This window comes from Oryctolagus cuniculus, chromosome 6 (assembly GCF_051225735.1).
Source record: "Oryctolagus cuniculus isolate XC-2025 breed Fujian yellow rabbit chromosome 6, ASM5122573v1, whole genome shotgun sequence".
NCBI lineage: Eukaryota > Metazoa > Chordata > Mammalia > Lagomorpha > Leporidae > Oryctolagus > Oryctolagus cuniculus.
The window spans coordinates 146,224,154-146,237,570 of NC_142872.1; the positions used below are offsets into that span (position 1 = coordinate 146,224,154).

General features: G+C 40.3%; 1 protein-coding gene across 1 annotated transcript in view; it reads left to right on the forward strand.

Annotated features, from left to right (window-relative positions):
* DEPTOR (DEP domain containing MTOR interacting protein) overlaps nt 1–12,252 on the forward strand; it is a 168,192-nt gene extending 155,940 nt beyond the window's left edge. Inside the window, exon 9 of the mRNA XM_002710752.6 lies at nt 7,280–12,252. Within this exon, the coding sequence (XP_002710798.5) occupies nt 7,280–7,408 (129 nt within the window). The 3' untranslated portion in view covers nt 7,409–12,252. The remainder of the gene's footprint in view (nt 1–7,279) is intronic.
* The last annotated feature ends 1,165 nt before the right edge of the window (nt 12,253–13,417 follow it).

The following is a 13,417-nucleotide window of genomic DNA, read 5'->3' on the forward strand; positions in this document are numbered from 1 at the left end:
TGCCTTTCAAATAAATAAATCTTTTTTTTAAAAATTGTCATCTACAATTTTCTGCATTCCTCAGAATTTGCATATATATGGTACTTTATCAATTTATTTTATGTAGGACTGTGGAGTCACATGGAGTTAAATTCCAGATGTGACACTTATCTGTTTGATCTTTAGCAAATAATATAGCCTCTCTGACATTCAGTTGGTTCCTAAGTATTGACTTGTGCATCATGGGTTGCCAACCCACGCTATTAGAGAGAATGTGCTCCATCACCCTTCATTTGCAGAGTTACAGGGAAACAAGTTGATCAGAAGGATGTCAAGCATATAAAGAAGGCAGTTCTTGGCTTGACACAGGACAGGAGCCACGGCAAATCTCAAGGCCTAAGTACTGGAACTGAAGCTTCTCTACTGTGTGTCTCAGCTCTCAGATTCAGAGTCAGTGGTCCAGGAAACAGCCTGATTTACCAGGGTTGGGTCAGGTAACTCCAAGAATTGAGGAAGATAGAGCAACTTGGTTGGCATTCCTATCCATGTTGCCCACAGCAGAGTGAAGGGAAGACCTAAGAAGGAGATCAAGTTGACTTGCACAGAATTACAACTGGATGGTCAAAATCCAACAGATGTCAGCACATAGCTGTTAGATGGATTTTTGATTTAGTATGTGAAGTACTTGGATTGGTACTTGGATAAGAATAGGTTTTCGACAACTGAAAGAATGTATTGAGAGATTGTCTACTCTTTTGAAAAGGATCCTGCCTGCCCTCCTAAACTTTATTGTATATTTCATGAAGGCCAGAACACTTATTTGGGTTTTTTTTTTGGTCTTTTTTTTAACTTTTATTTAATAAATATAGATTTCCAAAGTACAACTTTTGGATTATAGCGGCTTTTCCCCTCATAAACTTCCTCCCACCCACAACCATTCCATCTCCCACTCCCTCTCCCATCCCATTCTTCATCAAGATTCATTTTCAATTATCTTTATATACAGAAGATCAACTTAGTATATACTAAGTAAAGATTTCAACAGTTTGCACCCACACAGCTACACAAAGTATAAAGTACTGTTTTAATACTAGTGTTACCGTTAATTTGCATAGTACAACACATGAAGGACAGAGATCCTACATGGGGAGTAGGTGCACAGTGACTCCTGTTGTTGATTTAACAATTGGCACTCTTATTTATGACATCAGTAATCACCTGAGGCTCTTGTCATGAGCTGCCAAAGCTATGCAAGCCTCTTGAGTTCACAAACTCCAACCTTATTTAGACAAGGCCATAATCAAAGTAGAAGTTCTCTCCTCCCTTCAGAGAAAGGTGCCTCCTTCTTTGATGGCCCAAGAATGCTTGTTTAAATCTTTATTTAATTTCAAGTCTTTACACACTGTACGTGCAAGTTGTTTTAGCCTTGTCTCCATAACACCTGTGACTGCGGATCTTCACCTGGTCCTTATACTCCCAGAGATATAGCCTGGTAGCAGCACAGGTCAAGAGGATTGTTGAATCTAAGTGACTCCTGATGCACTGACTATGACCGCTGCTCTTGTCCTCTGCCACTCTGGAGACCAAGTGGGAATGCAGGGGACTTAGACTGTCTTTACGCCTGCAGTAGACTGAATTGGCCTTATTTAACAAAAGAGTATATCTGTCACAAAATTTTTTTTTTTTTTTGACAGGCAGAGTGGATAGAGAGAGAGAGAGAGAAAGGTCTGCCTTTTGCCGTTGGTTCACCCTCCAATGGCCGCCACGGCTGGCGCGCTGCGTCCGGCGCAGCGCACTGATCCGAAGGCAGGAGCCAGGTGCTTCTCCTGGTCTCCCCATGGGGTGCAGGGCCCAAGCACTTGGGCCATCCTCCACTGCCTTCCTGGGCCACAGCAGAGAGCTGGCCTGGAAGAGGGGCAACCGGGACAGAATCCGGCGCCCCGACCGGGACTAGAACCCGGTGTGCCGGCGCCGCTAGGTGGAGGATTAGCCTATTGAGCCGCGGCACCAGCCACAAATTTGATATTTGAGAAATATGGGGGTATATGTGCACATGTACACACATACATGCACGCATATATAAACCAAGAAATGTCCTTCTTGTCTTACTTTTTCTAAATTAAATTCAGTTCAAGTCACCACCCACCAAGGTTGATGACAAGTCCATTATCAGATAACTTTGGTGCCCTTTGCCCATGCCCTTTCCTTTTGGGATCACAGGTGTCCCACGCCTGCCTTGGCTCCCAGCCCAGAGCTTAGGGGTATTTTAGCAAAGTGGACCTCAAACAATGCTAGTTACTGGTTCACTCCCAGCCTGCCAGGTGGCTGCCCCTGAGCACCACCTGAGCAGAGGTCACAGAATGCTTATCCTCCCAAGCACAGAGCTGTTACCATTCAAGCCTCTGTAGCCTCCAAGAACCTCACAATCAAGAGCTTCACAAGATCTCATATCTGAACTAAACCTGCAGCCTCGCTCTCCAGTCTACAAGGAGACTCACTGAGAGCATCAGACCCCTCTTCCCTTTGTTTTGTATTCTTTTTACTAGAAGCTTTATTGAGATGCCATTCACATTGCATACAATCAACCATGTAAAGTATATATACACAAAATTATATAACTATCATCACAGTCTCAGAACATTTTCATCACCTGTGAAAGAAACCTTATACCCATTAACGATATCTCTTATAGCCTAGTCACCCCTAGGTAAGCAGAAATCAACTGGTTCCATGGATTTGTCTATTCTGAACATTTCATTTCAGTGGGCTCCTATAGTATGTCTTCTATTATGACTGGCTTTCACTTATAAAGGCTCATCCTGTGAGTCTGTCCCATTTTATTGTTAAATAATATTCCCTTGTATGTATATCCCAAATTTTATTTCTCCTTTCATCAGTTGAAGGTCCCTCAGTTCTTAAAATTTTTTAAAGATTTATTTTATTTACTTGGAGAGAGAAAGAGATCTTCCATTTGCTGGTTCACTCCCCAGATAACTGCCAGGAGCTTCAAACTCCATCTGGGTCTCCCATGTGGGTGCTGGGGACAAAATAGTTGGGCCATCTTCTGCTGTTTTCTTGGGCACATTAGCAGGGTGCTGGATCGGAAGCTGAGCAGGCTGAGCTCAACCCAGTGCTTCAATAAGGGATACAGTACATTACAAGCGTGTGGTTAACCTGTTGTGCCAAAATGGCAGCCCCAAGGGGTCCCTAATTCTTGAAGCTTCTAGTTATTTTCTCTCCAACTCTTTCCTGCTGGTAGCCCCAGATTAGGGACCATATGCTCATCAGCTAAGTATAAGAAAAATAGGAAGTGGCAAAGACTGTGCCAAATCAGAAGTCATGTGCCACATGTTGAAGGGACAGCCTCTACACAGTCACTGCCACTGAGCCATCCAAGTTTGATGTTATCAAATCCTCAGACTGTCCCAGAGACAGGAAGATTCATGAAGATTTCCTGATTTTTCAATGTTGGTCAATTAAAACAAACAGTTGCTTTGTGGAACAGACAAAACAGAGTAAGACTAAACACTGAATATGGTCCCTGAGTGATACAGAGAAACGCATCTATTCTGGGGGAGCTGATGAAGGACTAGCTGGACCATGGACTCACCTAGAAACACCTGCCTTCTCATTTGACCACACAAAAACAATGCTCATCCCTTTGGAGGAAAGAAGAGCCCAGGCCTATGTTTGAAGGCTCTTGGTTGAGAGGCATGTGAAATTCCTCCCATTCTTTGGCTCCTGGAGCTGTTGCTGCAGAGGAAAACAAAGCATTGGCTAAAGTCTTGACTAAAAGAGTGTAAATTGTTCTGCCTACTTCAGGATGGATTATGATCTGCAAACATGTCCTTGATTATGCCCATGGCTTCAACCTTGGTGAACTGCGACTGTGCCCTGAGTCCATGAAGAGAGATTTGTGGAAATGGGAAAGGAGATACGGTGATTATGTGCTTTCTCTATGTAGAGAAAACACCCTACTAATGCAGGTTGGGGAAGAGAAAATATTATGGTTTATGACAATAACAGCTAGTGTTTATTGAGTAAACAACCATTCTATTTATTGTCCACTCTCCATTTTGTTTTGCATATGACCATGAACAAAGTGGATATTTTTAAAGGGAATGAAACTGATGGAAACTAGCATTTTCATAGTGGTTGGTAATTGCAAAGAGATTTTTAGGTGCATTCTGTAATCTGAACTGATGAGGACAGGCATTTGTACCCAACTTTGTTTATACATAAGACGTAAAAGAGATGACTAAGTTCAGCCAACAGAAGGGTCTAAGATTTAAATCCCTATCCTTGGATTCCAAATCCCATATCTTTTGCACAGATACAGAACTATCTTTCTACTTTTTTTATAAAAAGATTTATTATTATTATTATTTATTTGAGAGATAGTTACAGACAGAGGGAAAGACAGAGAGAAAAGTCTTCCATCTGCTGGTTCACTCCCCATATGACCACAACCCTTGAGGGTGCTCCAGGACAAAGCCGGAAGCCTAGAACTCCATCTGAGTTTCTCATATGGGTGGCAGGGGTCCAAGCGCTTGGGCCATCTTTTACTGCTCTCCCAGGCCATAGCAGAGAGCTGGATTGGAAGAGGAGCAGCTGGGATAAGAACTGGTGCTCATATGGGAATGCTGGCTTCACAGGTAGAAGCTTAGCCCAGTATACCACAGAATCAACCCCTTTTCTAATACTCTCTAATTTGGGTATTTCTAAGTAATATGAGGGTACTTCAGAAAATTCATGGAAAATGAAAGATCTCTGTGAGTGAGATCCTAGTGGAAAGAATGGGGCCATCAAAGAAGGAGGTACCTTTCTCTGAAGGGAGGAGTGAACTTCCACTTTGGCTATGACCCTGCCTGAATAAGATCGAAGTCGGTGAACTCAAAAGACTTCCATAGCCTTGGCAACTCAAGACTAGAGCCTAGGGAGATTACTGACTTCTGTTGTTAAGTCAACAACAGAAGTCTCTGTGTACTTACTCCTCATGTGGGATCTGTCCTTAATGTGTTGTCCAATGTGAAGTAATGCTATAACTAGTACTGAAACAGTATTTTACACTTTGTGTTTCTGTGTGGGTGCAAACTGATGAAATCTTTACTTAATATATACTAAATCGATCTTCTGTATATAAAGATAATTGAAAATGAATCTTGGCCGGCACTGTGGCTCACTAGGCTAATCCTCCACCTTGCGGCGCCAGCACACTGGGTTCTAGTCCTGGTCGGGGCGCCGGATTCTGTCCCGGTTGCCCCTCTTCCAGGCCAGCTCTCTGCTGTGGCCAGGGAGTGCAGTGGAGGATGGCCCAAGTGCTTGGGCCCTGCACCTGCATGGGAGACCAGGATAAGCACCTGGCTCCTGCCATCGGATCAGCGCAGTGCGCTGGCCGCAGCACGCCGGCCGCGGTGGCCTTTGGAGGGTGAACCAACGGCAAAAGGAAGACCTTTCTCTCTGTCTCTCTCACTATCCACTCTGCCTGTCAAAAAAAAAAAAAAAAAAAGAAATGAATCTTGATGTGAATGGAATGGGAGAGGGAGCGGGAGATGGGAGGGGTGCGAGTGAGAGGGAAGTTATGGGGGGGAAGCCATTGTAATCCATAAACTGTACTTTGGAAATTTATATTTACTAAATAAAAGTTTAAAAATGGAATTAAAAGATGTTTATCGTGGTATAAAATTTTTTAAATAAATATTTTTTCATGATATGCATTTTCATGAACTTTTTGAAGACCATTATGCATAGATTTTAAAAATGTGTAACAAAATGCATTCTATTTTTCTATGAGCTCTTTGAAGTACCTTCATAAGAATAGATATTTTTGGACTTAATACAGTATTTAAATTTATTACCCACTCAGAAAACAATAAAAGCAAATGTGGATTTCAAAAGTATTTTACTAGTTTCCATATTCTTTGGTTGAATCTTCAACACTAAATTAATTTATTAGCTAGCTAATAATTGGGAGCAGGTATGTGCATTAATAATTCAGGTATCATCCTTAAAGAATTCTGATGATGAGAACAGCAGATGTGGGAGACATCACTAACTTGATCCATGTTAGCTCCGTAGTCTACCTCCTTCTCCCCCTCTCCCCAATTCTCTCCCTTCTTCCTGCTTGTTGTCTTTCGTTTTATTTTAGTTTTTGCTCAGTAAAAGAAGAGATAATTCCTTAGGAGCAATAAAAAGCCTCTGGCATTGTCCTATATGTATCTTTTTTGGTTTATTCCTTCAGTCATTCAGTTTATTCAAAATTGAACATTCAGTTAGCACTTCGTTAATTCCCATTGCCCTTCAACAAGTCAACATGAATTTATCAGTCTCACTATGACATTTGCAGAGTGGTCTCTCATAACTGAATGATGGTTTTCATTGTGCTATATTTCTGTCTCATGCCACAGGATAACCAACACTGCACAAAGGTTGACCTTTGTTGGTCTAGTCTGTTTTCATAAGGATGGGAAATAGGGAAATGTACGGAATTATTTATCTCAACCAGGATGTATTTGCAAGTAAAAGGAAACACTAGTAATAATCACTCAGGAACAATAGATGAATCCAGACCCATAGGGTCTTCTGTATATTGTGTGCAAATGAATACTTAAACACTGACCGTAGGAATATATTGAGTATCCTATAGGTTTGGAGCACTTGTTTTGGAAGCTTTACATACTTTATCTAATTCTTAAAAAATCTTACAAAATCGATACAGGGGCACTTCAAAAAGTTTATGGAAAAATGGTATTAAAAGACAAGTTGGGGGCCAGTGCCGTGACTCACTAGGCTAATCCTCCACCTGCGGTACTGGCATCCCATATGGGCGCTGGGTTCTAGTCCCTGTTGCTCCTCTTCCAGTCCAGCTCTCTGCTGTGGCCCAGGAGGGCAGTGGAGGATGGCCCAAGTGCTTGGGCCTCTGCACCTGCATGGGAGACCAGGAGGAAGCACCTGGCTCCTGGCTTTGGATCGGTGTAGTGCTGGCCATAGCAGCCATTTGGGGAGTGAACCAGGGGAAGGAAGACCTTTCTCTCTCTCTCTCTCTCTCTCTCTCACTTTCTGTAATTCTACCTGTCAAATAAATAAATAAAAATCTAAAAAAAAAAAAAGGTAAGTTTACTTTGGGACAAAAAAATTGAAATCTATGCCTACCTTTCCAAAATATGCATTTCTGTGATATTTTGAATTTCTCCTATTCATATATTATTTTAAAAATCCTTTGCACCAAAATAAATTGTTTTTCTTAGCTATGAAACACCAGGAGCTGTATTGATGGTCTTTCTTTCCACCATTCTTTTAGGTCTGCCAGTTTGTTGTCTCTGTCAACGGACTCAACGTGCTGCATGTAGACTACCGGACCGTGAGCAATCTGATCCTGACGGGCCCACGGACAATTGTCATGGAAGTCATGGAGGAGTTAGAGTGCTGAGCTGCAGGACCACCCAGCCCTTCAGTGGCCTGTGGGTGATCAAAGCCAGAACGGTGCCAAGCAATGCAGAGACAAGACTTCCATGCAAGTGGATGGCTTTGGACATACAAACTTTTCTCTGTACATACTCATCTTCAGTTGAGTTTCATACACTGAATGTGGAAGAATCGGGTAACACATCTTTTAAAAAGCATCAGTGCAGAAAGCATTTGGGAAATAGAGCTTTCCTACAAAATTGCCTTACTAGATTTCTATTTGTGATTCTGGCTCATTGTTTTTATCTTTGTTTGCAGAAAGTTGTTGACTTCTGGCCAAAGTTGCTTCTCTGGCCAAAATCACAGCATGCTGAAATTCTTTTTTATAGGAGCTAATGGAGTGATTGTTCAGACTTTAAATGGTGCTTTCACCAAAATAAGCATGGAAGTATTTGAAAGCAGATCTGAAGTCCACTGTTGCAAATTAAAGCAACATCCAAAGAAGTGTGATTTGTTAACCAGCATTTTAAAGAAGGTTCTAAATCACTCAAGTTCTTAAAAGCCAATAAGAAATTATTTTCTTAATTGTTACCTTTAATACCAACTTTTAACACATTTCAATCATTCATGGCATTAGCAAAAAAACAAAAACACAAACATGCTGTGATGCCATGGGTGGCGACAGACAGGGAGATACTACTTAAAACTGTTTAGCCCTGTTTTCTCTTTTTGAGGTTACAATGTTTTGTTCTATAAGTCAGCTACAGCAGCTTTCTAGAATGAATTCCAAATATGTTGAATGTGAAAACAGAGAAGATTGTATGCACACATATAAAATTCAAAATGAGCCTTTCTGGCAAGATTTCATTTTGAAAGTGTCACTTTTTAAGGGAAGTATTTCAGAACTTGGCCCATCATCTGTGATGAAACTTGAAACTTCAAAATAACCTTCTTCGCCTAACTTTTTACTAACATTATAATGTAACATATTTGAAGGACATGACATGCTGCTTATTGGAGATTTTTTTTTTTGCCAAAATCACTATCTTGTTTTATACTTTTCATCTCATTTGTGTATATGCATGTATCTCTTTTGGTCTAGAAAAGGGTGCATATGGGGGTTGATGTGTAGAGGAAAGTCCTCAAAGTGCCAAATTAGGGAGTCAGGAAATACAAAGTCTTTTCATTTCACATCCTGAATTCCGAATGATGAGGTTACTTATCTTGCATTAATAAAATAACACATGAATGTTTTAGCTCAGCCATTTCTTTGGAATAGGTTATCTACCAAATGTGTTGGTCCTGGTGGAATAGACATACAGTGCTCAAGGTGTTTTATATATACATGTATATATATAATGTGTCACACACATGTCAGTGTTTCTTTCCTGCTCTGTAGCATTAGTTTGAAAATAAGATTTTGAAGTACTATTGAAATGTCTAACATTAGTACTGTCATTCTGCCTTGAAACAAAATTAACACTTCTGTGTATGTGCGTTTATACTGTATGCCAGACTCTGTATTATGGCATTTAATGTATATGATCTTTGTTAATGCTTATCACAGCCCTGCAAGGTAGATACTAATAGTCACATATTTCAGATGTGGCAACTAAGTCTGAACAGATGAAAAATGTTTGCTAAGTCTGCACACAGCTACAGAAACTACTAAGCAATACAGCCTGAACTCAGACAAGGGCTTGTTTAAAGCTAAAGCCTGTGTTACCCCTCCCCCAGTCCTGCTCCATTTGGGGATCTTATACTGAGTGCTTATTCTGTGCCAGATGCTGTGGGACTTTAGATCATTTAGCCTAATTGCTCTGTGAGGTCCATGCTGTTTATCCCCTTTTGTAAATGAGAAGACTGACCCTTGACGAGGGTGGTCCTAAACCCAAGGCCACACAGTGAGTAAGTGGATGACCTTTTTTCACCATAAAACATTGTTATAGCATCTTTAAAAGATAAGTCTTAACTGCTTTATGCCTGCTGGTATTTGTTGACAAAAGAAGAGGAAACGTCTTTCAGGAGATGAAATCTTCTTGCCTGCTTCTTCCATTTTCTGCTTGCAGCCTCCTCCCCGTTGCTTTGGACCCTGGCATCTATAACTTCCCTGTAGCCGGTTCAGGCACCAGAGAAGCTGATCTCTTTATCTACTCTACACGGTTCCTCCTGCCCTCAAGGAAAGCAGACAGAGATGGAGGAAACTTTCCCATCATCCTCAGTGTAAAGGCCAAGTGCCAAAGATCCTCTTAAGGCCACGAGAGCTACTCCTGCCTCCTGCCCCTGACATCCTCACTCAGCAATGAAAATGAATGCCCTCACTTCCCTAGGGCCCCCTCTCCCTCACTCTAGCCTTGGCACAGGTACTTTCTCCTCCCTAAGATGTTCTTTATTTTCCCTCTTTGGCCAGAGATTGTTTTTCCTTAAGAACTCTCTATGGATACCATTTCCCCTGAGAAGCCTGTGTCAGCTACCCAGTTCTGGGATTAATGCCCCTTTTCTAAATTTCAGTGGGCTCTTAAACCACCGCCCCACCCCCTTGGAACACTGCTGACATTTACTTTGATATTATTCCGTTGCATGTCTGTCTCACTAACTGCACTCCAAGCATGTGTGAAATAGGGACTGTATTGGTATCAAGGTTGCTCCCTTCACCCAGCACAAGTTTTGACACAGTAGTATGTCAATTGTCCACTGTTGTCTAATAGATCGCCCCAAATTGTAGCTACTGCAGCACTACCTACGAACTCATGGTTCTGTAGGTGGGCACTTTAGACAGAACTGCTTCATGAAGGCCAGCAGATCTACACACATTTAGGTCAAGGAGCAGGTGAGTCAGAGGCTGGTTGATTTTGGATGGCCCCATGCATGTCTCGAGGTTGGCGGAGCTTTGCCCAGTACATGCAGCTCCACTCCTTGTAGTATTTCTCCATGGTTAGTCCAGGCTGAGATCAAAGAGGGTGAGGTTAGAAACCCTAGGACTTTTCCTTGACTTGCTTCGAAGTAACAGTGTCACCTTACCACCATTTTGTGAGTCAAGACAAGTCATAAAGCTATCCTAAGGGTAGGGAAATAAATTCCACCTTTTGATGGGAAGAGCTTCAAATAATTTGTGGCCAATGTTAATCCACCGAGAGTTGGTACCCACTATTTGTTAAATAAAAACTCAAGAGGTGACCTAGTTACTGAAAGCTTTTGGTTATCTAGATGCACACAACTGGGTAGATGTGTAATATTAAGTCATGAATAAAAATTTCAGTCAGAAAATCCTAAAATGATAGTACTACACAGGGCCACATAGAACAGTGCAGTCTTTTTATCTGACTGATGAGGAAACTTAGATGTGACTTGGCCGTGTGATATGCCCAACCTCTTGAGGCTTGTTGGGTCAGAGTGTGGGCAAATGCCAGTCTAATTTCTCTCAGACCTTTACCTGTAGAGAGGAGTCTTCTCCAGTGGAAGATAATGAAGCCAAAATAGGCCTTTGGCTTGAAGATATTCATAAGATGAAAGCAGTGCCATGTACCTGCAAAGATATGAGAATATTCTTTAATTATTTCAACTCTTGGATTCTTAAATTACATCATAAAAATACAGTATTTTGGGTGATATTTCCATTGTGTCCTGCTTTAAAATAAAAAAATAAATTCTAGATGTATCACCAAAACCTGTCCTAAGTTAATAATAAGCGGTGTTTGTAAGAACTCTTATTTCATATATGTATGTTTGTATAAATAATCTTCAAATAGGAAAGGTTATAGAATGTGAGGTTTCATGTATTGGGAACCTCTGAAATGTCTTTCTCTTACACTTTAGAAAACACTTTTGATTTTTAGGGTGTTTGTGGGATGTATCTGTGTTGTGATAGAGATGCAAGTCATTTTTGTTCTTTCATTAGTACAGAATGCAAATTTGAAAGCCATATTCTATTATAGAGAGACAAAAATGCAGTTGGCTCTTGGATTGCTTTTTGTCTGTTTTAAAACCATATAAGTTAATACAGGAACTGGTTGAGAAGTGGTGGATAACATGAAGAAAATAACCATCTTTGCACAGGGTAGATGTGGTCAACTTCACACCATCATAAGAAAGGTGGCTGTATTGGAAGGGACAGAAATGAGTAATTGAAATTTCAATTAATTCAATTTGGAGCCTTACATTTCCAAATACTCATGCTTTTAAATATGTTTAAGAAATAATCTGCTTTTAAAATCTATTTTATACAAATGATATTAACTATTCTCTCCTGTATTAATCCTGTTTCATTTTGATTATTAATGATCTGAATAATTCAAGAACATTGTGCTAATCAGTTGAAATCTATTGATGTCATTGACCATTGTTTTCATCATTTAAGGCATATTTCAAGTATAATGTATTTTTCTTAAATTAATGCCAAAATGATAAATCTCCCTGTAACAAAATGAAGTTCATTAGCAAAGACAGAATATGGTATTGTCGAATGCACTAGTAAATGTACTTTCTATATATGTATATATATACATATATATACCTTTATTTTAAAATTAGGCTGAGATTTATTTGCTCTCTTTATTAAAAATACTCTTAAAGTTACTGAATGAAAGCACATAGGAGTAGAGCATGAAATAAATGTTACGTTTAAAAAATGACTTTAAGGTTCCAGTTTTCCTGTCTTTTAAAACAAATTAGCCATTTTTATCCTAAGAAAGGGTGTATTATAAAACTGACATTCTTCTAATTTATGAGAATTATGTGTGATTCATCTAATTCCATGATATAGCCAAAAGTGCCATTTGTAAATCTACTTGATGATGAATGTTTTCTGAAAGTCTTTTGTCAAGAAAAAAAACAAAACAAAAAGTACATTAAAAAGCTTTTTCTGTATTACATTTGATTCAGAATCATTTTCTTCCTACACAAGTCAGTGTCAGTGGGTATTCTAGAATATTCTATGTGGAAAAATTCCATGTGCTTGATATCACTCTGGGAGAATGTTTTTTTTTTTTTTTTTTTGAGAATGTTATTTTTCTTTTTAATTTCCAACAAGTATAGGTATACTAGAGATTTGATCCCAAGTACAAAGGAAGTTCCTTTCCTGCACACCTTAATTCAAACATCGTTCCATTTCTCTTTGAGGGAACCTCCTACGTCTAGAGGTTTTGGAGATTCATTCTAGAATGATGTCAGCAATACCACCACCCTGTGCTTTTGTCAGCACAAGCTTTCTGCAGCCAGAGTGGAAGCAGAGGCTGCTGCTTGCCATGCTTCTCTAATACTTGTATGGGCAAAATAAAGGAGTGTTTGGTAAAGAACTTGGCTGAAGGGCAATGTTTTCTTGGTTCTATGACTTGACAACTCCTTTGCCTTTGTGTGTATCGCTGCCTCTGTGACTTTCTCTTCGCCTTGTGGGACTCCATATCTTATTCTGAATACCCTTTGCTCCCCTGGAGTTAAATATTAAACTCATTCCTTGAACTCTGGAATGCCTAGATCATTCCTAGTAGGAGCTTTGAAACGGTGGCTAAGTGATACCTCTCAAGGACCAATCAGAATGGATGGAACATCTGGTACTTAGAACTCCTAGGGGGCTTAAGAAAGAGGGCAGACATTTGCTCTGTAACTGCAACTTTGAAACAATGTGTAAGGGTAGCCAAAACTTTGTGTGTCCAAATAGTAAAAGTTTTGTATATTTCTACTGCTGTGCAGAATGAAGAAACAGACTACCAGCCTTTACTCTTGAACCTGGGAAACCCATGGACTATAGGACATGGTAACATCCAGGCTAATAAATTATTAAGCAGGGAGTACCCCAGTTCTGGTCTTTAGCAGCAGAAAGGAAGGAAAACAAGTATGACGGGCCCCTGGGAAGGTGGGAATCCACGAACAGCAGACCAGTCTGTCTGGGTTAGATAAACAGTCCCTGTTTTGTCAGATTTTCTCTTAGCCAGTCTGAGCTACATCAGAAATGAAAATGGTTCTAGTATTTTCCATGCTTGAAGAGGAGTGGGAGGACGTAGGCTGCCATCTTGCTTCATTAAAGCACATTTTGTTT